At 40.2% G+C, this 25407-nt stretch overlaps 1 protein-coding gene across 1 annotated transcript; it reads right to left on the bottom strand.

Annotated features, from left to right (window-relative positions):
• Window positions 1-693: 693 nt before the first annotated feature.
• On the bottom strand, window positions 694-20404 carry LOC139306081 (uncharacterized). The gene is made up of 3 exons (XM_070930041.1): window positions 20172-20404; window positions 8229-8281; window positions 694-2787 (listed from the first exon to the last, which is right to left on the bottom strand). The coding sequence occupies exons 2-3, from the start codon at window positions 8258-8260 to the stop codon at window positions 2016-2018; spliced, it is 804 nt and encodes a 267-aa protein (XP_070786142.1). The 5' UTR covers window positions 8261-8281; window positions 20172-20404; the 3' UTR covers window positions 694-2015.
• Window positions 20405-25407: the final 5003 nt, after the last annotated feature.

Below are 25407 nucleotides of genomic sequence, written 5' to 3'. Positions count from 1 at the left end.
GCGAGGTTTAAACACCCAAAGTCCCACAGCGATCGCACTCGTTTATGAAGAGGGAGGGAGGGAGGAAGCACTCATAAACAAGCATCTGATGTACTGAAGTACTGATGCTGAATCAGTCTCTGAGAAGGACCATTTGCTTTTTGACATTTAGAAGATTTACTACAGTATGTACTGGAGACAATACTTATAACTACAATAACTTATTGTGAATGTGTATTGTTGTATTGTATATTGTCAATTAACTTATTGTCCAGTTAGCGACCAAGCTAAGCTGGGGTGCTAACAAGTTTGCTAACTGACGGAAAGCTTTATTTCTCTATTAGCAGTTTGGAGAAAATAGAGAGAATCTCTGGGAGCTCTTGTGACTGAGTAGCGCTAGCCCGGCCAGCTAGTGAGTTGGCGGTTAGCTTACCAGCGACAGCAGTTCACCAACTAGTCCTGCAACTATAGTCAAAAAGTATTATCCACTCACGAACGTTATGAACAGAACTCGCGCAGTGTGTCCTCTTTCAGGGATAACGTTAGCTAACTAGCTAATAACAGCCACTATGTTTTCTGTGTGCCCCTAAATTCTTCTCTGAAAGCCACATCAGAATAAATAATTAAAGACAAGTACACAAAATATCTCACAGTTTGCATTTTTTAAAGTACATTCCTTTATTTTACAATACAAATAAAATTAGTAGAAATGATTTGGCAGGCAAATAATGAGTGAAAAAGGGGAGTCGCAGTGAAACAAGTTTAGAACTTCATTTAGCAAAACAGCTTATTTAGCATTAACACAAAGCCATATCTGTAATATCCTCTGCACCATCTAGCCTCAATTAGTTCGTTATTAGGCACATAAGCGAGCTGCAGGTTGAACTAATGTCACAGGCCAGACTAGAGACACGAAGCCTGACCTATAAAATAAAAAATAACAGAGCTAGTAGGGTGAATTAATGGCCCCTTAGTGGTTTATTCGCCAATGATTTGACCTTAGCTGGTCTTGTTAAGCTCAGCTAAGGCTGGAAAAACTGCAGAAACTAAGGCGATATCAGTGAAATGTGGCTATTTTGTATTTTATCCTTTGGTAACCTGCTGAAGATTTCAAATGTGCATAGATCTTCTGATATGGTCTCAAACAGTAATGTTGTGCATTAAATTACATTATTAATTAATAAAAAACAGTGAGGATTGTCAGTTTACATGTGCCTGGTGTAACAACAGTGTGTAAACTAATTTATCTAAAAGTAGATACAATGTTCATTCTGTTTTTATTCGGATGAAATCAATGATGACACAACAAGCTATAAATAGCGACCTCTTCGTCTTCATCCTCACTCCTGCTCGTTAGCTCCAGACTTCAGCTGCGTCCAGTCTCTTCTCACAATAAATCAACGATGCGAGTGAAGATATTATAAATAACAAGAGAAGTCAAAATAGAGACAAAAACATGGGTAGAGTATAAAAAAAACAAAATGCAATGACCTTTTTGTCTTTCGCCTGCTCAGTGAAATGAGGACGAGATTCCTGAAGAGACAGCGAGCTATGGCAACGACTGTGTGTTCACCCAGACATATTGACTCGATGCTAGCAGTTAGCACAGCTACGCTCCAAAATGTGATAAAAGCAACATGTTGGTTTTTACTGTACGAGGGCAGTATGGACATGGCAAAGCAGTGAGTGAGCACGTGTATTGGGACTGTGGAGTGTTACATACACTAGATTAAAAAGGCTGATGAGGATATTCACAGTCTACACACTGATGTCTCTTCACTTGTGGCTTTACGCAAACCTCACAGCATCGGAAAAGTTGCCTCCTTCACAAGGCAGACATTATCTTCTGTCAGTGTGACCAAAATAAAAAAATATCCAAAAATAAATCTGTAGTTCTTCTGGTTGTAAACAGAGTTTTCCTTCATTTGTTCCAAACAAAAGAGGTGTTATTCAGAACCGTGGCAAAGTGTCATGGTGGTTTTGAGCACTCTGTTAAGCTACATTCAGGTCCGTGCGAGAAGAAGCGCAGAGGTCCGTCACTCACAGTCCTCCCCGGCGGTGGCGGCCTCCAAAGCAGCGAGAGCCTCCGCCACCATCGAGTCTGTGACGCTCTGCACCTCCTCGTCCTCGTCCTCGTCCTCGCTCTTCATCACCGAGATCCCGCTCTCAACAGTGGAAACGTCCGGAGTCTTTGGCAGTCTGAGCTCGTCCCTGGTGTCGGCTGAGGACAGGCTGGTGGTGCTGGTGTGGATCTCCACCGACAGGACGCTACCCTCGTCCCCCGTGTCGCACGGGTACTCGGGCGTCCCTCCAACGCCCTCGTCTATCTCGTCCGCTGACAGGCTTTCGCTGCCAATCCCACACTCAGTGATGGAGCTGTCCCACTCATTCCTTGTCGCCCGGCGTCCCCGTTCACCGTAACTTGTCTGGTTCTCGTACTCCTGTATGTTGGGGTAAACGGGCACCTGGCTCGGGCCCTTTTCGTGCATCACCCATCTTGGCGCCAGAACTTCTGGCTGGATGATGTACACCTCTGGAGGTGGTGCGCTCCCCTGCGTGTACAGCTCCTTGGCAGAGGGTGCGGCGTGGAGCCTGTGGTTGACGTGGTTGTTGTCCACCTCTAGTTTCAGTGTGCTGTCGTTGGACTTGCTGTAGCCCAGGTTGTGGAAGCCCTGCTTCTGCTTGTTGTGGCCGCTGAGCGGGTCGCTGCCGTGGGACCCGCCTGAGAGGTGGTGGGGCTGGTAGAGCGAGCTGCCTGCAGAGTCAGTCTTCCTCACATCCACCGCCACAGAGGGGTCGTAGATGTAGCTGTGGGAGGGACAGATGGAGAGGGTGTTACTTCCAGTGCTGAATCCATTAGCATCTAGCCATCATACAAAGCCATCTAGGCTAAAATCAGGTTGAATTTGGTTCAAGGCTGTGCACCTTTTAGACATATTTTAGACAGCTAAATGGTACATAGCCATCTAGTATATATTTAAACTTATAGCCGTTGAAATTACGTTGAAAGAACGGCTAGGTGTGATCTAGACTTCTACTAAACTTTCACTTTTTAACCAAATTTAACCGATTTTAGCCTAGATGGCTATGTACCATTTAGACATCTTTTAGACGACAAAATGGTGTATTTATATTTCTCCTGAACAGGCATCGCACTAGTCTTTTTAACTTCCAAACTATCCGCTACTTGATTTCCTGGATCAGAAAGGACTATTTCTGTACTTCTGACTGGGCTCCAGGAGTCAGATGATCCTGTGACAATCAATGAAAACATCCTCACATATTGAACACTGATGTATCTTTCTAAATGCCACTGTTACGTCTAAAACCTGATGCACTTGTTGTTTCCACAGACTGCATCTGGCCGCAGATGTAGACTGTACACAGGCCTCTGACTGCACTCCTCTCTCTCCAATTCTGGTTAAGAGTAAAACACTGACTTTTACTCTCAGATGTTGTTTTGTTTGTGTTGCTGACTTCCACAGAGCCGAGGCAACCACAGGAAAAAAGACATGTAAGAGAAGAAGATGAAACAGATGCTGATGCACAACACACACAAACACTGTTTGGCATTTCTGTACTTCAATTTCTTGTGATTTATTGGCCGACATATACACTGATACAGATCAATATTAGCTTATTGCTATCTGCAATAAGCTAACACAGCCTGGCTGATTTATCAGTCTAGCTCTAATTTTGAGATATGTATCACAGGAAATGCCAACAAGGCTGGAAATTGGAAGGCTGGAAAGCAAAAAACACAAGAGCTGCATTTAAAGGAATAATTACACATCTTGGAAAACTCCTAACGTGCTTTCTTTCTGAGAGTTAGCTGAGAAGATGGATACCAATTTTATGCCATTTGGTACGGAGCTGCAGCCAAGAGGCAGTTAGCCTAGCTTAGCTTAAAGACTGGAAACAGGGAGATAGCTAGCCTGGCTCTGTCTAAAGTTAGACAAAACAAGATACAACATGTGAATTAGTGAGTTTTAGAGGTGGTGGTATGTGTATTTTTGAACTTTGGAAATAGCCAGGGTAGATGTTTCCCCCTGAGAAGAGTGTACCAATCTTCTCATCTAGCTTAGCTCTTGGAAAGAAAGCAAATAGGCGTAATTTCCACAATTAACTGCTTTATAGGAAACTCTTAGATGCTAGCTAATGCTAAAATGTAAGATTATAGCCACTAGGGGGAAGCTAATGATAGCAGATAGTAGATCTCTTAGATATAAGTTTACAGATTTTCACTACAAAATACCCAGTTATATATCACTTTAAACAGATTTTCACCTGGATTTAATGTCCCCACATAATTAGCTGTTCCCAGTTAAAAGTTTTCTTGTGATAACAGCTCAGAAAATACATTTGATAATAGAAACTGAAGGGGAGAAAATTGAGATAAAAAAAACAAAGTGGCAGCTGATTATGTGCCAAAGTAAGAAAAAACAATACACCAATAACAATAAACTGAAATCAATTCACATTTTTGTTTTTCATGTCGTCGAAGAAAAACTGAAAATAAAATAATGAAAATAATGAGGCCTAGTTGAGCCGCATAGTTCAGCTCATTAAGTTGAGTGACAAGGAAGCATTTTCACCTGAGATCCCCTTCTCAATCAGATAAAGCAGCACTGATACATTATTTAACAATTATATGATGTATTTCCTGATGAAATGAGTCTTCTATACGCTCTGCCGGAGACTGGACGATGTTGTCCCAATTCCTCGTTGGATGGAAGAGGTCGATAAAGGTCTGAGACTAATTAATGCTCATTTAAGCTCTACACTTTAAATAGTCCCTTGTAGGCTGTAATGACTGTCTGATACCCTGTTTTGGAGGATTTTCTTACAAGGGTATGAGCACAAAATTGCACACACACTTCGAGAGGTACCAGGAGTGTTGGCGGGGGGGCTTTATTTTGTGGACGGTGTAACAGGCTGTCAGACATCGCCTGCTGCGAGAGCCTCGTGTTTTTAACACCTGTCTCTTCTTCCTTTCATTTGTTTTCTCCTCCACCCTGCGAGCCTCGTAACCCCAGCAGAGCTCCCTCCATCTCACACCTCTCCAGGTGCCTCCTCCCCCTCCACATAAACCTCCTTTCTCTCTTTCAGCGTCATTGTAATGTAGTCGCAGCTCACTAATCTACTATCCCTTTGCACTTGACTTCTCCTTGATTTGAGCTCCTTCCCTCGAGCTTTTTCCATCTATCGTCTCACTCCCGCCTCCTCCTCCTCCTCCTCCGAAGTTGTCCTCTTCACTCTTGTTTTCTGTGCTTTTATCTCACCCCCCTTCTGGCTTTTGCTTCCCGCTGTTCAGTATTCACATACTTAACAAGAACCTGAGAATTAAGACGATAACTTTTAGATGACTTGATTGATTCAATAACAGCCTTTTCTTTTCTCCCCTCCTGGTAAGCAGACACACAAAAACATCCCCCGCCTACGCATTTATAGTCACAAGCCAACACACACACATGCTCACCCTCTCTGACTTAAGCACCTCTCTCTTACCCTGCATCCTTCTCTCTGTCTCCCTTCACAGTGGAAAGCTGAGAAAAATGAATGTTTTCCATTTCTCTCACTCCTGGGCAGCGCTGCCGCTGTGTCCCGGCTGCCAAGGTGAAATTTGAAGCTCGCTTTCAGAAAAGCCAGACACACATAAGGTGTTTTTTTATAAAACCCCACCAGTGATTCATGAAGCTGGACAAAAGCTGTGTGAGAAATTGTATTTTCATCAACGACAGCAGGCAGCCCTTTCTATCTCCAAGCTATTTTCAAAGAGCAGGCTCAAACCTGTTGCTGACATTGTTTTTGTTTTTTGGTGAAATGGAAGGAGACAAAACACAGTCAGACAAAATGTCAACGTTTTTGGGTATATGTAAGGAGCATGTGAGTGTTTCTGTGGTTATCAGACCTAAATGAAACCTGAATGAAACCACTCCTAGCTCAAAAAGCCAAGCAGAAAGAGAAACGCAGCAGTTCCCCAGTCTTCAGCTCTGATTTTAATACCAAGAGTATTTTTTTTGCATATAAGTAGGTGCAGCTGATTCTGGGGAGTTCCTGCTTTCCCCACTCTGTTGGGATTCCCTTTTTGTTTTGGGTTTTGTTTATGTTAGCTCCTCCATCCTGGAAGACGGCATTCTTTGCATATGTTTAAACTCCCATGATGCACCAGGCAAGATGTTGTTCACTGCGTCAGGTGAAGTCAAATTAAGTCATAGGAGAATACTCCTTCGTCGTTGTCAAGCTAATACGAAGATTAGCCACACCTGCAGCGTGTGACCACAATACCAATTCGCTTCTTGTGCTACGCAGATATAAGCTGATTATGTTGGTTTAACATATAACGCAGGGTGCAGTGCTACCTATGGATTTCATGCCACCAACAACTATTAGATTTGTGATGAACATCATAATCTTTCGCTTTCTGAATGGAAGTGAAGTGAATGGAAATTTCCACCTTGATAGTTACTATCAAGTTAAGAGGTGATATTCAACATATATGTAACTATTGTTAAAATACTCCATTTTTGAATGGGAATGCTGCATTAGCTCAGTTGGGGTGCCTATGCTGATGAAAATGCAGGGTAATTCATTGGAGCGTACTGAAGCCTCATTGTTTTTGTTTTTTATGGATTTTCAATTAAATATAGATGGAAGGTTGTGTTTCCTGCTGTAAAAAATACTGATTTACAGTAAATGTTGCCCTTTTGTGACACTGCCAGCTCATAAAATGTGTCAAAATAAGGAGAAAGATTTGTAGAAAGCTAAAATGAACATCTGATAATGTACCAGAGTCCCTGTAAATAAGTAAGAAAACAATAAAAATAAGATTTTCACACATCTTGATATCTTTTATTCAATTTGTACCAGTTTTCAAAATAAAATCCCCTGGTAGTTGGAAATGTGTGAGTGTCAGCTTACTGATACTGAGGCCGTGCTGTTGACCCAGTAACCTACACACCCACCCTGCCAAACCCTAAACACCACTAAGCCCAGAAATGTGACACTCCAGACAATTAGGGAGGTATGTGTGTGTGTATGTGTGTCACAAGCATTCACATGTGTGTCTTTGACATGGGAAAGAAAAAAAAAGTGTGGAGGGGGGGATTACGACTCCGGTATGCGAATCACAGCGTGCCCTTTCATTAATCCGCAATCAAAATCTCGTTTCCCGGCCCTGTTCTGTCTCCTGGTTCACCTGAAAAAGCACAGCGATGTCGAGCGCCCTGACAACGATGCCTTGTACGCTTTTTAATGAATAGACAGTCCTGCAAAGAAATACAGTAACCAAGGGTGATGGCTATTGGCATATTGACTCCCAGTTTGTGCAGACATATTATAAACGGACCTCTCACTATCTGCATGAAACGAGACAAGAAATCATTATGTGGCCAAGGAGACGTTTGAATTGGCACCCATGTCCTGATCTACAGTGAGAGGTTGTTACTGAGGACGTGGACTGGAGACATTTTAAAAATTTTAAATGATTTCAATAATTAACAAGTCATTTTATCTCAGGAGGTCATCTAATAACAAGCTAAATCTAACAACAGCATGCTAACATGCTCACAATGACAGTGTTAACATGCAGTTATAATGTTCACCAGCATGCTAACATTTGCTAATTAGCACTAAACACAAAGTACAGCTGAGGCTGATGGGAATTCGTTTTTGCCATAAACCAAAGTATTGGACAAATTGCAATCAATGGCACTAGATAAAAAAACAGAAACAAAACAAAATACAGAAAAATGTAAATGTCACCAGTGATTTGGTTTCTATCCTGTTTTGTTTTTTTCATTTACCCGTCCTCTCAAGATGCCTTTAGTCTTTAACTTGCCTTTAGTCAAAATGTGCTTTCTCATACAAGAGTTTCCAACAGTGTTTTATAGAGGTGGGCCACATCGCCTGGAATAAAGACCACCTCCAATAACATCATAAAAGATGAATATAATTTTACGAAATAAAACATTCACCTTCAAGAAAAGCCACTGTTTCACACCGTCAAAGCCAAATATTTAGTGAGTGTGGCTGCTGTTTCAGGCATCAGCCACTAACGAAACTGAACACAAGACGACAAACTTTTATTTTGTTCCCTGTTTAAGTTTTTTGGGCGAGTTCAAATCACTGAAAACAAGTGATTATAAGATTGTGTCCTGACAACATTCAGTAGGGGGATTGTGTAAGACAAACAAAGTGGAGCGAAACAAACAAACAAAGGGAGGTAATGATTGCAGTCAGACGCTCACCTTTTTATCATCCTGCAGCATTGGCACCCCATTTAGCCAGCTGTGTTGAGGAGCTGTGGAGGGACATTAAGGCAGCAATTAAACTTTAATCACACAAACACCCTTCGATCAAACAGCAGACAAAGCTTCTTTAAAAACATGCACATGTATCGTTTTCAGCGAGTGACATTTTCCCATCAATGTCTGAGCTCGCCCATCAAGGAAAGGTTACAGTTAGCTCCACAGACACCGCGACACACACACACACACACACACTCTGACAGAGTCTGCTATTGAACGGACAGTTCACCACCTCTGACATGTGAGTGGTTTTTAAATGAGGGCTTCTTCTGGGCTTTCTTGAAGATTTCACCTCATCAGTCAAGTTTTTGCTTTGCCCTTGGTCTCGACGGCGTTTGGACGTGAGGATGAAAACTCTGTCTGCCTGAAGCGCCGATAAAGATGTTATTGCCATTCATCACTGTTGTGTGTGTGTGTGTGTCGTAGAGTGTGTATCTATGAGCAGGATGGGAGTGACCTTTTCTCTCCTGGTGGTGTGTTTCTCTTGGCTTTGGCATTTCATTGCCTGAGTAAATAATTAATCACTGAGTCTTGAATGGGTTTGTCTGCGAGCGAAGGGGAAAGAGAGAGCGACAAAGGTAGAGGACACAGTATCTCTTTGTGGAATAAAAGGAGGGATGTGTGCCCACGAGACAAAACAGTTTCTATTCTTAACCCTAACTCTCTGACCCTGTAGGTCTTTCCTTTTACCTCTAGTTGAAACTTTGAACAGAGTGGGACCATTAAATATGTTTTGGGTGCAGCTTCAAATAAAAGCAAATAAGAAACTAGATTTCATTAAAAGATTTCTCTTAAAACTTTAAAGCCCATCTGTTCCTATTGAGTATGTTTTTCAAATCCTTGAAAAAGAGTCACAAATGTATGGTTTCCCTTTTTAACAAGGCTAAGTAATTACTTCACATAACTGGGCACTGTAGTTTTAACCAAATGTAATTTAAATAGGAGTGAAAAGTGTATTTGTTGGGGACTATTTTTCAGCAACAGTATTTATGCAGTGAAGAATTAACAACGCTGCCTGCATCTTTCAAGTTTCAACATTTTGCCCTCTGCTTTGTTCACTTAATCTAAAGAACACATCACCTGGTGCAACAGTGTGGCTCATTGACGTGTTTTAAATCGTTTTGGACAACACTGGAGCTCTACAGCACAGAGGAAGAAGATATATCAGGCTTTGGCATCACAGGGAAGACTTGTTTGTAGGATCAATTCATTGTTGATTTGGGTCTTTTCGTGGGATGAATATATGATAACTCCTGCCAAAAAGAAGGTGCCACAGCTCCTGTAATCATTATTTTTCTTCAGCCATTTGTGTCCATTAGTCCTGCAAAGTTTCAACATACAGTAAGGCCAGGCAACTACGATGCAACAGCCTTCAGTTCTGCTGTGGGACTTCATACATCTTTAAGCAAAGTCCTGCAGGGAACAAGCTAAGAGGTCCAGGTGGGCTTTGGCTTGGGGGATTGAGGTGAAAAATGCATGTGGGACCAGCGAACACACTCTTGGTGTACACCGCTCCTCGTGTTAGCGCTAAAAAACAAACAGATCTAAAGAGGGCCTGCTGAGTTATATAATACAACAAGCTGCTTTCCAAGGCTATCAATCTGGCCGGGTCACATTTTTTTACATGAAAGGCTGTATTATTTGTGCAAAAGCAAAGTATAACTTAGCTATCCCAAGGTGTCTAATTATCCCCCTACAGGTTTGCAGCTGAGTCCTCAGCCAGAGGTGAGTGTAGTCACTGAGGACGCAGACAAAGACAGATCTCAGAGTAGCATCATCTTGTCTCTGAGTGCCCTCTAGTCTCTCTTGTGATTTGAGGTGGGCTTGACTGTAACCTGGCTGAAACAATCCACCACACATCTACATTTTCACAGGGACCTCCAACACATCCACAGCCACTCGTGAAAAAGCAACCAGGGTGTACCACGCCAAGTGCGGCAGAGAGGCCCGGTGCTTCGACAGGCTTTAAATAGGGGACCCTGTTTTACACACTGTTGCACTGGCGAGCACCCACCCAGCTGAGGTGTCCCCTATCTTCCAGGAGGGGAGCAAGAGTGGAGGTCATTTCCCAGCGGGAATCAGAAACTATCGCTTTAATGGAGCGTCGCATTAGTGCCAGCAGAACCTGAAGTCACTATCAGCTGACTTTTACAATTACCAGTCACATTCAAATGGGTCAATAATCATCTGACAAGCTCCAACTCTCAAGCCTCTGAACGCTCATGCTGACTTCTACCTCCTCCTGTTTCCTTGTTACTCGCTGGCATTTCTTGCCTTGTGCATTATGTATCCTCCATATCTCAGTGATATGTGTGTCTACCGCTTTCTGCTCTCTATACCCTCGGGAGGGTTTTAATGTGCTTGCCTCGGAGTCTTGCACGCTGCTTGGATTCGTTTGGGGAGCATCTTCGAGCTCAGAGCCTCCTCTGCCAAATATGCCTGCGAGTCTGTTTGTTGCAATAAACGATCCTAAAGCCTTTGACATGACTGCGTCTGACTGAATTGCTATGAATTAATTATGGGAATGAATAAGTTTAGTTTCGTCTTGGCACCATGTTTTCATTACAGATAAAACTCTGTGACAGTACATGGATTATTAAGTGTTGTGACAGGAGGGTAATCAAGCAATATCTTACTTCAAATTAAACATCTCACTCCACATTTTTCTTTATAAAATGACCAACTATAAGACACAGTTCAATTAAAATTTAATTACTGAACTATTTTCTACATTGTACACAGATAAAGCTACATATTCCTGGCTGCCTGTACATGCAGCGCAGTGGCTGCTGTTTAACTTTCACCAACCAATTTAATAGTTAAAGCTGCACTAATCATTATGTTTATGTTAACAATTTATCACATTATTAAGTGCAATGTGAAAGGAGTCGCTCGTAGTGACGAACCCACAGATAAATATCAACAGACTCTGCAGTTTTTAGCGTCTTTCAGCTCATTGTTTCGTTTTTTACCGCTTTTGTGGCTGTGTGTTAATTATTGTTTTGCCTGTAAATTTCATAGTACCAACAAAAACATCCAACAGCAGCACTAAGTTGAATCTATAAAATGTCAGAAATAAGTTAAATATGTACCCAAAGTGATGGCTTCAAATAGCTTATTTAAATCAAAAACCTAAATATATTCAATCTACTATCATAGACAGAAATTATTCACATTTCAGATGCTAGAACCTGTAAATCTTTGGCATTTTTGCTAAAAGGTGACCATATAAGACCACTACAAAGAAATAATATAAGAATACACGAATGAGAGTGAAAGAGAAGGTGGTACAAAATGACCCTTTCAAGAATATTTTTCCCTGAGGTCAATCTCATGACTTTCCCTCGCATGTGTCAAATCATGGGAATTCAACAAGCTGAGGAAAAGCTGGAAAACAAGGTTGTGTTCAATAAAACTGAACAGAATTTCAGCTTGCTAAAGTCTGTCATGTGAATCAACTGTATACATTCAAAGAGTCAACTCTCTGGAGTTCAAAGTTTGTCACTTTTTATTCACTGCTGCATGTTTACTCAGCTCTTGGCTGTTATACGGAGAACAGGCTATACCTCCTTACTCAGACAATACGTTTCAGCTGTCTGTAAAGGAAATACTGAAGTTTTTGTGGTAAACAAATTTTAATCCATAGAAATGGGTTCAATTAAATGTTAAAAATTATACAAATTCAAGATATTGTTATTTCATGAGTAATTTATTGTTACATGTAAGATGCATATACCCTTTGTTGTGTGTTTTGGCTGACTTCTAACGTCTAGAGAGGACACACCATCAGACAGGCTTACGAATGCTTGGCTGACTGGGTCGGAAAAAGGTGGTTTTGCATTGGCATGGAGTTGGGTTGCACATTTGCAAGGCAAAAAGCGTCTCTGGGTTGTAGTGTTACCTGCCTCCAGCTAACCATTCTGCTGCTGGTCAGCAGAAACAGCTCACAGTCAGAGGGGAACTAGTCCTGCAGGGCAGAGGTGATGCAGTGCCATCTTAGCCCAAGCAGCTAACAACGCTCCTCCAAGCAACAAGGGGGCCATGAGTAACTAGCTAGTTACATCACTGCACTGATAACTAAGCGACATTAAAAGTCAAAGACAACTCCGGAGAGCTCCGGGTAAAGAAAATGACAAGACAAACATGACTAACACAACAAGCTGATGTATGTTCTGGCTCCAATGTGTCTACTTGCAGCTGTCATCTTTGCCACACTGTGTTTGCAGAGTAAATAGCTACAGATACACGGAGAGAAGTGGAAAAACTGCATGCTAGTGCGGTCACCGCCTATGAATTCCCATTTCAGAGTTCTGTACTGTCCTAAAACTGAGATACGCATCTTTAAGACGGCTGAATGCAACCGGTTCTGCCAAATTTGGACCTGAAGCTACCATTTTGTTTTATTTCAGTATTGGGCTGCAGCTAAACATTATTTATATTATCGATTAATCAACTGATTGGTTTATAAAATGTCATAAAACGGAGAAAACTGGCCATAACTATTTCATTAAGCCCAAGATGGCGTCTTTAAATTGCTTCCTTTGCCTTTCCTACAGTCATAATCTGAACATATTCAGTGTATTACCACATTAGACAAAGAAAAGCAGCACATCCTCACAACTTGGAGGTGGAAAAGAGGAATCTTTTGACTCTAAAAATGACTTAAATGGTTATTCGATTATCAAAATAGTTTTTGATCAAAATAGTTTTTGATAAAATAATCAACTGACCGTTTCTGTTAGTTGAACTGTTAGTCCGCTCTGTTTGAACAAAGTGCCCGAACCAAACCAGAAACCTGATACTTTGTTGGGTCGGGTAGCTGACAGTAACTACATACATTTGATGTTCGGTGTTTATTGTACTATTTTTTAAAAAGAGAGAGATATGGGGAATGACATGCAACATCTTAACCCCTAGAACACTAAAGCTTCACCTCAATCAATCACAACCTAAAACGCACATTAATACATTAGTAATACATGCTATACTAGTATACACTCTCAAGTACTAAAACATATCAGAGGATTCATGAGAAACTGAGAGCCATGCAAACCTGTCAGTAATGAGGATTTTCTCCCACAGGCTCTACAGTAACCAACAGCAGCTGATTCACACAGAGCATCCAACTGACCAATCATGTTGATCCCCTGGAGACTTTCCAAACTCATAATGAGATCAAGGATTCAATCTGTGCATCAAATGACCATCATTCATTCAGATATTGGCCATTGTTGGCTGGCAATAGCAGCTCCCCATGCCATTCAATATCTTATATATTGCTCCTGTTTTTTTATGATAGGGAAGATCGCAGGACGATTACTGAAGGGGAGAGATATTTCAGCGCTGGCAGCTTGGCCGAGCTCCCATTTTTTCACTTTCTGAGTTTTCCCAAGAGGAAATTGAAACATTTCATCTTGGAGAAACGGGTGCAATAAAAGTGAGATTGCTGTAGAGTGTCCCCTAAATGTGGGCTGGATTGAAATCCAGGGGATACCCGTGGAAGTGGCAGTCAGAGCCATTTTTGAAAGATTGCTGCAGGTGGAAAAATTTAATGCGGAAAGATAAGGCTTAAAATAATTCTTCCTCTGGAAAGAGTCCAGTTGAAATTGATTTTACCTGTTAAGAGTTTTGTTTAGAAAGAGTCACTACCTGTACAACAATTTAAAAAGTGACTCTCTTTGAAATGACAACAGCATTAGAAAAGGAGAAAACTAATTTGGGAATGATGTCTTGTATGATGATGGCGGGTACCTTAACTACGGTTGATAAGCTAAATAAAAGACTGGTTCATCATTGGGTTGGGATTCGATAGCAAATCCCTAATCAAATCTTAATCAGGCTTAACTTTGGACATTTGCAAGGAACTAAATAAATAATATACAAAGATTCAATTGAGATCTGGAGTTACTTAATGTAGTTACTGGATGACGGGTTAAGCAATCACCCCTCTTATTTAATACGTAGCTTTTGCTGTGTCATAAAGTTAAAGTCAAGTCAATGTGCTTCAAAATAAAAAGCAAAAATAGGCAAAGATCATACATGACAAAATGATATGATATGATTGAATATATGCATGAACGTTTAACTGGGAGAGTCTTCAACCTCACAGTGACTCCAGAAAGTCACTGCATCCGGCCAAGAAATAGTCCGGCACATAAGCTTGATATTCAGTCTTCTCATCTAACTTTTGGCAAGAAAGCAAATAAGCAAATTCGGGTATTTTGCCAACAGGGAACTGGATCCTGAAAATGTAACCGGGTACCAGAACCAAACCCTATCTGGACTACTTAATCCAACATCTAAATCAAAGTCATGTGTTTAATACTGAAGACATAAGCAATGCGCCAACAAAGGCAGTGAAGAAGAAGACATGGATGTAAACAAAAGGATACAAACAACGCCTTCTGGTCAGACACACTGAATGTAAACAAAGCACAAAAAAACACACACTGTTGCCTCCTTAAGATAGTCTTCCCTCAGAGTCACACATCTGATACCAGTTGTTTTTGTTGTGCCCTTGGATGATTGAAATCTATCCACCATTTCTGTATGAGTGTGGGTTTGAGCTGCTGGTCCAAACACTGCACATACCAACACTGTAAAACTAAATACAGGTAGAGGGTTAGAGACAACAAACAGAGAGCCTGAATAATGTTAGAGGCCTGCTAATAGATCACTGAAATCCCTTTTCTCTTATCTACTGACAGTAATTGAATGCACATTCGGAGAGTTGCTGCCTGAGGTGTAGATATGAATATTTCTCTGGAGGGTCTCTAGTGAACTTTTCAACAAAGGAGTCGTTTCTTTCACAGACAAGACCCTGCTGTTGCAACACGGCTCGGTCACCTGATAGATCCGTGAAAAGGTCAGCTTATGTAAGCTGTGTGTTACATTATAAAGTCATAATATATATCTTGACTCGGTGCGTGTTGGTGTTTTGTGTGTGTGAACGGGACAGTGAGAAGGTAGATCGTGTTCATGTGGGTGACATGGGGAGGGGCGAGGTGATGGAAAAGTGGGCTAACTGGTCGGACGTCCGTCTGACTGAATGTTGTTTTTGTTTACTGTTCTTTTTCTTTTCTACAGTGGGTTTCGTCACATCTGCTTCCTTGAAATTTGAACTTTCAAATCATGTGCTGACATGACAATGTAGACAGAAACATGGCGGGAATTTACCTCCCTACAATGGATGCACATCTGCTATGCTAAAAGGGAAACTGGGGCTTTTCAGCAAATTACAGTTTTGAAAATATATTATTTTGTCGCAAACCCTTTAAGTTGCACAGGTTCTTATTACCCCTCCTCTCCTTCCACACATGACTAATATTTTCCCCCATGTTGCCAATCTTCATTTACAAGACTACGAGAGCCGAGGATGCTCTGATCGATTAACTCTCCACCAACTTCATCAACTACAAATATGAAGCTACAAACAAAAAAAGGGAAAAGTAAGAGGAAAACAAATTAACGTTTCTCATATGGTGCTTTCAAGGACCCATCTATAGCTGAAAAGATGAACTGATTAGTCGATCAAATGACAATTAATAATTTTGGTGTTCAATTTAGTCGTTTTAAGGCAAAAGTGCCAAAAACTCACCAGCTTTATATCACTGTAAACTGAATATCTTTGTGTTTTGGACTGTTGGTCGGACCTTAGGCTCTGAAGAATTGTAACAGACATTTGTTTTGCTATTTTCTGACATTTTATAGACAAAACGATTAGTCCATTAATGGAGAAATGCACTATTCATGAAAATAATTGTTAGTTGCAGCCCCAGACTGATCTGCCACAAAGCAAAAAAAGTTTTATTTTTTAGGTGTATCATAGTTTTGTAGGTAAATGTATCATGGCTTTTCTACATAGGAGGCGTGTCTGACGGAAAGGGTACACTCGTATTTTAATCAATACAGTCCACATTTTATTGACCAAATTAATAATCAAACTGTCGATATTTGCAGCCCTAATGACATATTTTGAAAAGAACAAGTGGTATGGAGGAAACATTTTTTTGGAGGCAACATCGAAAATTACATTTGTCTGTAAATATGTTAAAGGGCAGAAACCAATCAGTCGATTATAATGACATTAAATCAGTGATCAATACCAGGCATAACAAGCCTGATTGTGATATGCTGAATTACCTTCCAGAGTGGCCAACACACCGGTTCTACTTCCATCAACAAGATGCATCAATATTTTAGATGCTCTTACTTGGTTGGTTCATTTCTTTACTGCACTTTAATTTGCTTTATTGAATTTGGAAATCAAGATTTACCAAAACTTTATTTTGCAAACTATGAGCCGCTAAACATGCCCATACCCATTTAAGAAGGGACTAATGTTTAATGAGACGAGACCGATTAATTAATCATCTGATTTACAAATAATATCTCAACATGCAGCCTTGTTTTTGTCCTCTGAGTGGTAAATAAAACCTGATCTACAACCAAATTCCATTCTATAAAGCTGCAACTGGCTCTTATCTCATGTATGTGCTCGTGAACATGAAGTAAAACTGCAAACAAACCAATTACTGACAGGATTTCCTTGTAGTCATTGGCGGCCGGTGAGACTTTTGCATTTCTCCACTGTGCAGCATTCGATAAGGTGTTCAATTTAGGCCTCTTATCAGCTCTGAGGCTTTTAAAATCTAGCTGAAATGTCAATACACGATCTTAAAGCCGGTGTAGTGACAGAAAAAAAAGAAAAATGCTGCTGTCTCACCAACCTGCATATACAGTAAATGTGATAACCTTCCACACCTGATAACACTTCCCACAAAACAGCTCCAGCTATTTGTCTGAGTGACGTGATTGCGTAACTTTTTCAATTACGGCTCGCACGAAGAGCTCCCAAACACCGTTAAACTAACTGCTGTTAAACAGAAGGGGGAAAAAGTCAGTTTGAAACAAGACACAACAACTTTTGATTTGAGTGCTTGACACACGTGTGCTTGACGGGGTGACCTTGAGTTGGCTGATTTGAATAAGACAGGCGTGATTAGGTAAGTGTAGTGAGTTGTCATGGCGATCCATTATATAAAGTCAGCCCTCGTTAAAGAGCAACCTACTGCAGGTTTATTTTGATTTCTGCTCGTCGATGTGAAACCAACGGCCTCATCTTTTCATTATGCCTTTGCTAAATTGTTGGTGGACGAGGAGTCAACGCCAAGCATAACGCGTCCACGACTTCCTATGTCGTAAGCACAAGCTCCTTTTGAAAGCAGCAATATGATGCGCTGTGTCCAAACATCCTTTTCAGATGGCCTTGAGCAGCAGTCTAATGAAAACAAGTCCTGTCTCCTCTCTATTACCCAGCAGCCCACACTTATCAATAGCACTCCCCTCCTCACCCTCACACTGCAAACAGACCTGCTGCTGTTTTCCTCCTGTGGATCCTCCTGACCCAGGAGCTCTGAATTGTACTTTGGCGAGTAAACAAGCCAACGAAGAACCTAAGAAGAGTACACCTTTGAATGATATTGAGCTAGTGAAGCAGTGGTGAATAAACAGGATGTTTTCTGTTTGTCGGATGATATCTTCACATATCTTATTCAGGTTTGATACCTATAATAATTACAGGTAGTATGAATTTACATCAGAAAAGGTGGACCTACTTTTTTTTTTCAATTGATCATCCTGTCACTTTGTCAAAATTAATGACTCATGTTCTACACGAGTTTCAACAGCCCAAAATGTCATCTTCTAATTAATTAGTCTGACCTACAGCCAAAAATCCTCAGAGACTCATTTTATAATGATATGAAATGTAGCAACCTTTCATATTTGTAAAATTGGGACCTTTTAAGATACTTGACTTGAGAAATTATCAAATTATTAAATAGTTATTATGTTCGAAAATTGTCCTTTTTTTGTCAACAACTGACTCATTTACAAGTCAAAAAAAGGGGAAAAAAAGGAGTCTGTGTTTTGTTTTCAAAGAAATTCACACATAACAAACAAAGGTGTTCTTTGGAGTCGGGTGCCTCAACAAATGCAAACGAGGAGGAAACCTCCAGGGCGTCCTCAGTCCAGAGTATATTAACATCTACATCCAGTGTACTGTATATAATGTGCTGGTGTCAGTCAAGCAACATTAAAGTCTTCAAGTGCTTTGGATTATTCCCTCTAGTTTTAATTTACACTCCTTTGTTGGTTAAATTGATATGATTTTCTAATGGATTATGGTTTCCCTACTGTTACACCACAACACATCCTTTACTTTAAAAGAAGTGTTTATATCCTGTTTCAGGCCGAGTCATCCAGCAGTAGCAGCCCGGGTGCAAAGCAAACTAGACCTTGGGCAAATATTATTTGCGTACACTTTTGATGGCTCGTTTTGTCTAATAGGCTGCCACATGGGTGGAGTCTGCCTCTAAAGGCAAGAAAATGGGGTTTAGCAAACCACAGCTTAAATCAACTGTCATGATGTTGTAAAATTCATCTGCCAGGAGCTAAAAAACAGGTCAGAGGAGACACATTGATGTATGATAGCTATTCAAACACGGCTATTAAAGTCACAGTTAAGAGTGTTGTATGTGACAAACGACAGACATGACAGGTTTGGGCTCAGATTAAAGTTTGCGTGCCTTTTAAGTGACCCAGGGTTCAGTGAGGCTATGTGTTAGATGTGCAAACAAACTCCAAGGCCGTGTACATGAGTTCTGGTTAACTTAGTCAAGACCACTCCTCCTCCACCTCCACCTCTCCACCCCAACAAAGGACAAATGTCCCCAATAACAGCCCTCCATTCACTCATTAACTTCATCTGCCCATGTGTAGTGTATTCAGGGTGGGATGGAAATTTTTCTCAGTGTGGCACATTTACAGCACTGTGTGTGACACGCTGAAACATATTGAGGTGTACTTTTGGTTTTACACACACATACACATTTTAATTCTACTGGAGCACAAACAATTAGTCACTTAATCAGATCAACTGAAAATTATTTGGCAACTATTCTAATAATTGACATTCTCTGTTTCCAGCTTCTTAAATGTGATAATTTGTTTATTTTTTCTCTGTGATATTATTGTAAATTTAATATATCTGGGTTTCTGGAGTGTTAGTCGGACAACAATTGGCTCTAGGAAATTATGATGGGTATTTTTCATAATTTTCTGACACTTTACAGACAAAACAATGAATTAACTGATTGAGAAAATAATAATGATGATGATGATTTAAAAAAATAATAATAATGAAAACAATCATTAGAAGAAGGATTAAAAAGTTTAAGGCCATCAGAGAAAAGTCTGTATTTCTCTACCAGAGTTTAATTTCAGGTAGTATTTAGTCATGTATGTTACAACTAAATAGCAAAAGTAATTAAATGATGCCTTATTTTTAAAATATGATCAACACTTTTTAAAATGGTGAGGGGTCAATATTTCTAACCATGCCTACATACAGTTCATATATACATTTATCTATAAATTAGTTTATAGTTTGTGTTATATTCTGTTATAGTCTATCATGTTATGTCATTATGTGCAGCAGGTGTTCACTCTCATCTCCTTTGTCAGTGTAAGAGCTGCCTCACATTTTGGCTAGGCTACTCAAAAACTTACAACGGTGTTATCACACTTTCGTATTTGAATTTACCATTTTAACACACATAAATTACTAATATAACTACATTATTTCGTGTGACACCATGAAGTTATAGTAGTACTGCTTTTCGCCATATGGCTGACGTTACTACTCAACGTTCACCTGTTGCTGTGAATAACCGTCGAAGCTGGACTAGCAACGGTTTAATAACGCTTCAACAACACTTTTCATACTCTTTAAAGTTAATTCAGAGCAGTGTTTTTTTTTTTTTTTCATGTAAGCGAGCCACACAGACCAGCAGAGTAAAACAAAATGCTGTTTCGACCTACCTGTTGCGCTAAGCGAAGGTGTGGCACTTTGCCCTGGGTGTCAAAAAAGCACGGATAACTTCAGTTGTCATTTAAGTTGTTTCACTTCCGGTCCTTTACTGAGTGGAAATGGGGAATAAAGGTGAAAAAGTAGAGGCTCCATTCAACATCTTCAGCTGGATATGGCCTTCTTTCTTTAGTTTGAGTTGTTGTGGTGAATCGCTGAGAAGAGTTACCCCCCCTCGGTGTCTCCACAGTCCCATGTCTCCTGTTTGAACAGCCGTCTACTGATGGTTAGTTAGCCTGGGAAACTAGTGGACCACTGTCAAGTCAACCACAGTATGACACAACTGCTTCCTGTCACAACCTTCAAAATAAAACTTATGATCTAACAAAAACGACACTATTTATAACATAGTAGTTTATCAAACTATTACTTAGTTGTTATCCCAAAGTGGAAGTTACAAAGTGCTTTGCAAGGAGCAAAAAGGTTAAATAAGTTAAAACACAACAAATAAAAGAAAATGATCAGTGTTATAAATGTGCCTGTAGACATTTATAGCGTTTATTGGGATACCCTAAATAAATGTGTGCCTTTATCTTCGAGGAATAGATTTTATGAACCTTTTGAGACAGACATAAATGATAATAATTTAAGTCCATATTATCACAGTGGTTCCCAACCTGGGGGTCAAGACCCCACAGAGGAATATTTTGAAACACAAAATTATGTTTATTTTGTCTGTTACTTTTGTGAAATACTTAATACTATTACATTAAGCCTCTGAAACAAGCCTTCTTAACAAGCAGCACACTTTAACAATTGTTTTTTTAGTTATATTGGTGAATGTCTGCCTAATTACCTTATGCGGGCATAGTTTACCCACATTAATATTGACAGTGCACGTCAAGATGCTGAATGAGGCTTTAATATACCCGACTTCCTGTCTTGACGTGGCGACCTGTGTCTAGCTTGACTCAGCTTAACCTGACCTGCCTCTTCACAGTTTCTCGGCTGATCATATGACTTGGATGCGATTAGAGTGGAATCACCCCTTAACACTTGCTACTCACTTAACAAAACTTGGCTCCAGCCCCGAAAAGGGGGGGAAAAAAAGACATACAATAAGTCTCTGAGAGTGAGTCTGATCCAACATTTACATTGAAAAATGTTATTAATGTTTGTAGAGGATATGAAATCAATGTATTATTTTTTTTGCAGTGCAGAGAGGGGACTGTTTTGTATGACTTGATAGACAATTTACTTTCCTCAGGATGACACACATTTGAAAAACCGGTTTGAGTGTTTACAGATGCACAGGCAAGTAAGTTTATCTTTGGAGGGGTGAGACACAGAAATCATATCCTGCATTGTGAAGACGGTGCAAACGCTAACATAAATGCAGAAGTAAATGGGTTAAAGAGGCTTACACAGAGGTAGTTTTTGTTGCCCTGGGTTGTTCTTTATAGTTGAAATTACATGAATTAAGTGCTATTCTCCTTTTAACTGCAAAATAAGATTAATAACCCCTCATATTGCAATAGGTCTGTGTATAAATGTGAGCATGTGTATGTGGGCTACCTTATTTTAAAGTGTAAGCAGTTTTCCATGACTATGTATGCATGAAGGTGTGAGCATTTTCAGGCTTCTGAAGGAGAAAAATTCAGAATATCATTGAAAAACTCTGGAGGTGTTTTTCCGCTCTGGCAGCGGTTGACAGGATGGCGGCTAACATTCTGCCAAAGACACAAAACATGACAACAATGTGACACCTCAGATGCAAAATAGAGCCCTTCTAGACATTTTCAAAGATACAGCCAGCGATGCTGCACAGGCTAAATGCTTTCCATCTCTGTGTTCACGCCACTGCTTCCTTCTTCTCTTTTTTACATTTTTTTTTTTGCAGCAAGGCTCCTGTGAAAGAACCAGAATGAAACTTTGACACAGAGGAAAGAGAGTTGCCAAAAGTTATAATAAAAGACCATCTAAGAGTGAGATAAGGAGGTCGATACTACTCTTATATCTGTCAGTTAAATATGAACAGCCAGGAGACTGTTAGTTTCGGTCACACGAAACACATAACCTCCCGTCAAACAAAACGTGTTGCTTTTACACTTATGTTTTTTCTCTCCTTCAGATTAAACAAACGAAATATAAGCAGCTAAATGTTTTACTTTACTTTCATAATTTTCTTTCTTCTGTTTGTTTTTTAAACATCCTGAAAAGATTCAGTTTGCGCCTTAGATGATACAATGAATGACATGAAGTTGACCCAACCACAGAAAGGTGTACTGTATTTTATTCATCTGAATTGTCCTGGTGCAATTCTTGACCTTTTCTCCTACAACAACAACAAGAAATTATTTTAATCTTTCTCATGGGTGTGCATGACCTCAGACTAAATCTTAATGTTCGTCACCTTTGTCACTTTAAGGACTCTTCATACCAAAAGGCTTTGACTTTGATTCATTGTCAAACATTGCTGAATATCCTCATTGTTGGGCTTCAGCAGTGACGCGTCAGTCGGCAGAAAAATAAATGGACTTTGGTTTGTACTGAGTCATTGTTGGACTGGTGCCTTTTTAAAATGGTCTCATTGTCTAAAGTCAAAAGAGAAAGAAAAGCACCAACTAATACACATCATTTAAATTCACTGTAGTTATTAATTCCAACAGAAGTCTAATGGATGAGAAAAGGATAATACATTGAATTAAATATTTTGTGCAGGCGCTTTTAACTGCATTAGCTATCATCTGTACCCCTCATCATGTTTAATGTCCTCCTCTGTCCTGTGCATTCAGATAAAAAACGCAGCAGTGCAGAGTGGACGCTCTAATCTCTTTAACCTATCACAGCCAAACAGCTCTTCTAAGATCTCCCATTTCCTACTGTTCACCTGGAGTCAAAATAGAGCAACAGACTCGGAGAAGGAAGCCTTCACATATCAGTGTCTCTCCTCTCAGCATGCTTCAGAGGAATTGGGTCAGGGCTTGTTGGTAGTTATCTTTCCAAACCGGGGTCTAGCGTTGAGGAAATGGGCAGAAAATACAAGATAAAAGGGATGAAATGAGCAGCCATCTTTAGCTGTTGTGTCCCCGTGATTGGATTTGTTATAACTCACCTCACAGACGAGGAATGGCACTTTCTACAATGTACACTTTGTCTTTGAGCGGCCGAAAATTGGTGTGATTTCCCTGTGCAAACACCCCATATTTGGTGAAAGGCTCTTAGTTAGTCAAACACAGGCTACTCAAACAGGAGGATTTGGAGTATCTTTTTGAGCTTATAATACTGTGCAGGGTTTTGCTTCTGCTTAAATTTCAGCTGCCAGTAAGGTTAAAGCGTTTAGTCGTGGCTGGTTTATCTGGCCTGCCAGAGAGTGGAAGGAGGAGGGAGAGAAATATGGGTGACTCATAGGCTTCCCCATTGCGGAAAATACAGGTTACAGTCGAAAAAATACAAGGATGACAAAAGGAGGGCCCTGGCTTATAGAGTAAATGCAGCTGACAATGAAGAGGCTATTTTAGGGCTGAGTAAATAAGAGGCAATGTCATACTGTACCTACTGCAGAACACACACACACACACACACACACTGAGAAACGCACTGTATGACCTGTAGAGACCTTGTGTTCAACAAACAAGCGGTGTAATTATATGTCTGTGTGGCGCTGCAGGTGGAATGTGCTAGCGATAGTCAAGCCCTTGTTGTCATAAGGACTGGAAGCAGCCCCAATAGCCAACAGACATGAGCTCACCATCATTACAATGAGAGGCGTGGCCAAGTCCGTCACCGCTGTGGACCTGATGTTGCCGTGGAGACAGGACACACACACACACACACTTGCACACTCAGATTGGCTTAGAGTGACACCACTGGGAAATTAAAATGGTAACCCAAAGCAACAGGCTTTTATTGGCCAATCACAGCTTGATCCTGGATGTGTTTGCTTTGCAAGTTTGTATGTGTGTGTCTGTGTGTTTGGCGCAGGGCACTGTACAGGTGCACTGCACATGCATCGCCTAATTATAATGACAATGTCAGCCAGTGTTGGAGAAATATTCACCACGCTTGTCTGGCACTCGGCATCAAGCGCACAAGAGCAATTACTGGCCTATCAAATCATTTTAAAGCTTTGTTTTCTGTGTGTGTGTGTGTGTTTGCATGTGTGTGAGGCTGTCAGCGCTGTCAGTGTTTTCTGACTCTGAGAAACAAAAAAAAAAAGCCATGAATTACCTGTTTTACAGGATGCTCTGCAACATATAGCTACCAGTGCGTCAGGATTGGTCTAATTGTAGCCAATTAAAAGAGAGTTTATTCATCAGTCATTGTCTTCTTTGAGATCAAAGGCTGTAAATAAATCACTTTCATGTCTAAATGCAGAAACATGATCGCAATGTCTTGTAGCAACCTCTAATTACAGTGAAGAGCCTGAGACGGTGCAGTGGAGGCAAAAAGTGAACCATTTTATTACATTAAAATGTTTCATACAAACAATGCATACACACTAGTTTCATATTGCTTCAGACATAAGTTTCTTTTCTGTTTGAATTCCAGTTAAACAACTCTGTAACAAAATGTAAGTACAACATTTATGAAAATATAAATCTCTAAACAGTTAAGTCAGTCCTGACAATACAAAGAATACCATAGAAACATTCATTATACCAGTATGTCAACTATGAGTTGCAAACATGTAAGTTATTAAAAGTCATTCAAGTTACTTAACATACAATAATACCATTTACTGGCTTCCATATGGACACATTCAAATATACTCTTAAACTGGCATTCCAATATATTTTATAAGAAGACTCATTTTAAACTTTTTAGCAAAGATAGCACATTTTCTCTATCATAAACATAATCACAGTAGAACACTGAAACAATCTGATAACAATATAATTACAGTACGAGCCTCAAAAAGAAATGAGACAGTCAACATAATGAAACACAAACTATAATAGGGACTTTGGCAATTACATGATGTAATGTTTTTTTTTCAATTTAGAAACTCTTGAGCTGTAGGGAAATAAAGTATTTTAAAGCTTGACGCTGCTACCCGGTTTGAAATTATCCAAGGGCCATTATCTCAACAGTTCAAAACTAGTAAACATATAATAAGGTGGAATAGCCCTTAAAAAGTATATGTCAAAGTGTAAGTGTGTGGTTTTCAATCATGCCTGGCAGATGATTGGTCTCATCAGAGCTCGACATAGCATTTTGGGTTATTACAGACATGCTTAGAAAAAAGCG

This window comes from Enoplosus armatus, chromosome 23, assembly GCF_043641665.1.
Source record: "Enoplosus armatus isolate fEnoArm2 chromosome 23, fEnoArm2.hap1, whole genome shotgun sequence".
Classification (NCBI taxonomy): Eukaryota; Metazoa; Chordata; class Actinopteri; order Centrarchiformes; family Enoplosidae; genus Enoplosus; species Enoplosus armatus.
Note: the sequence above shows the minus strand (reverse complement) of the source record. Positions and strands in the feature narration are given on the sequence as shown.

Bases quoted from the DNA above. Each gene is read 5' to 3' on its own strand.
- LOC139306081 (XM_070930041.1), bottom strand. From the start codon at position 8,260: ATGGGGTGCCAATGCTGCAGGATGATAAAAAG. The intron at 2,788-8,228 runs GTGAGCGTCTGA...TCCCTCCCACAG, and splicing joins TGCTGCAGGATGATAAAAAG to CTACATCTACGACCCCTCTG.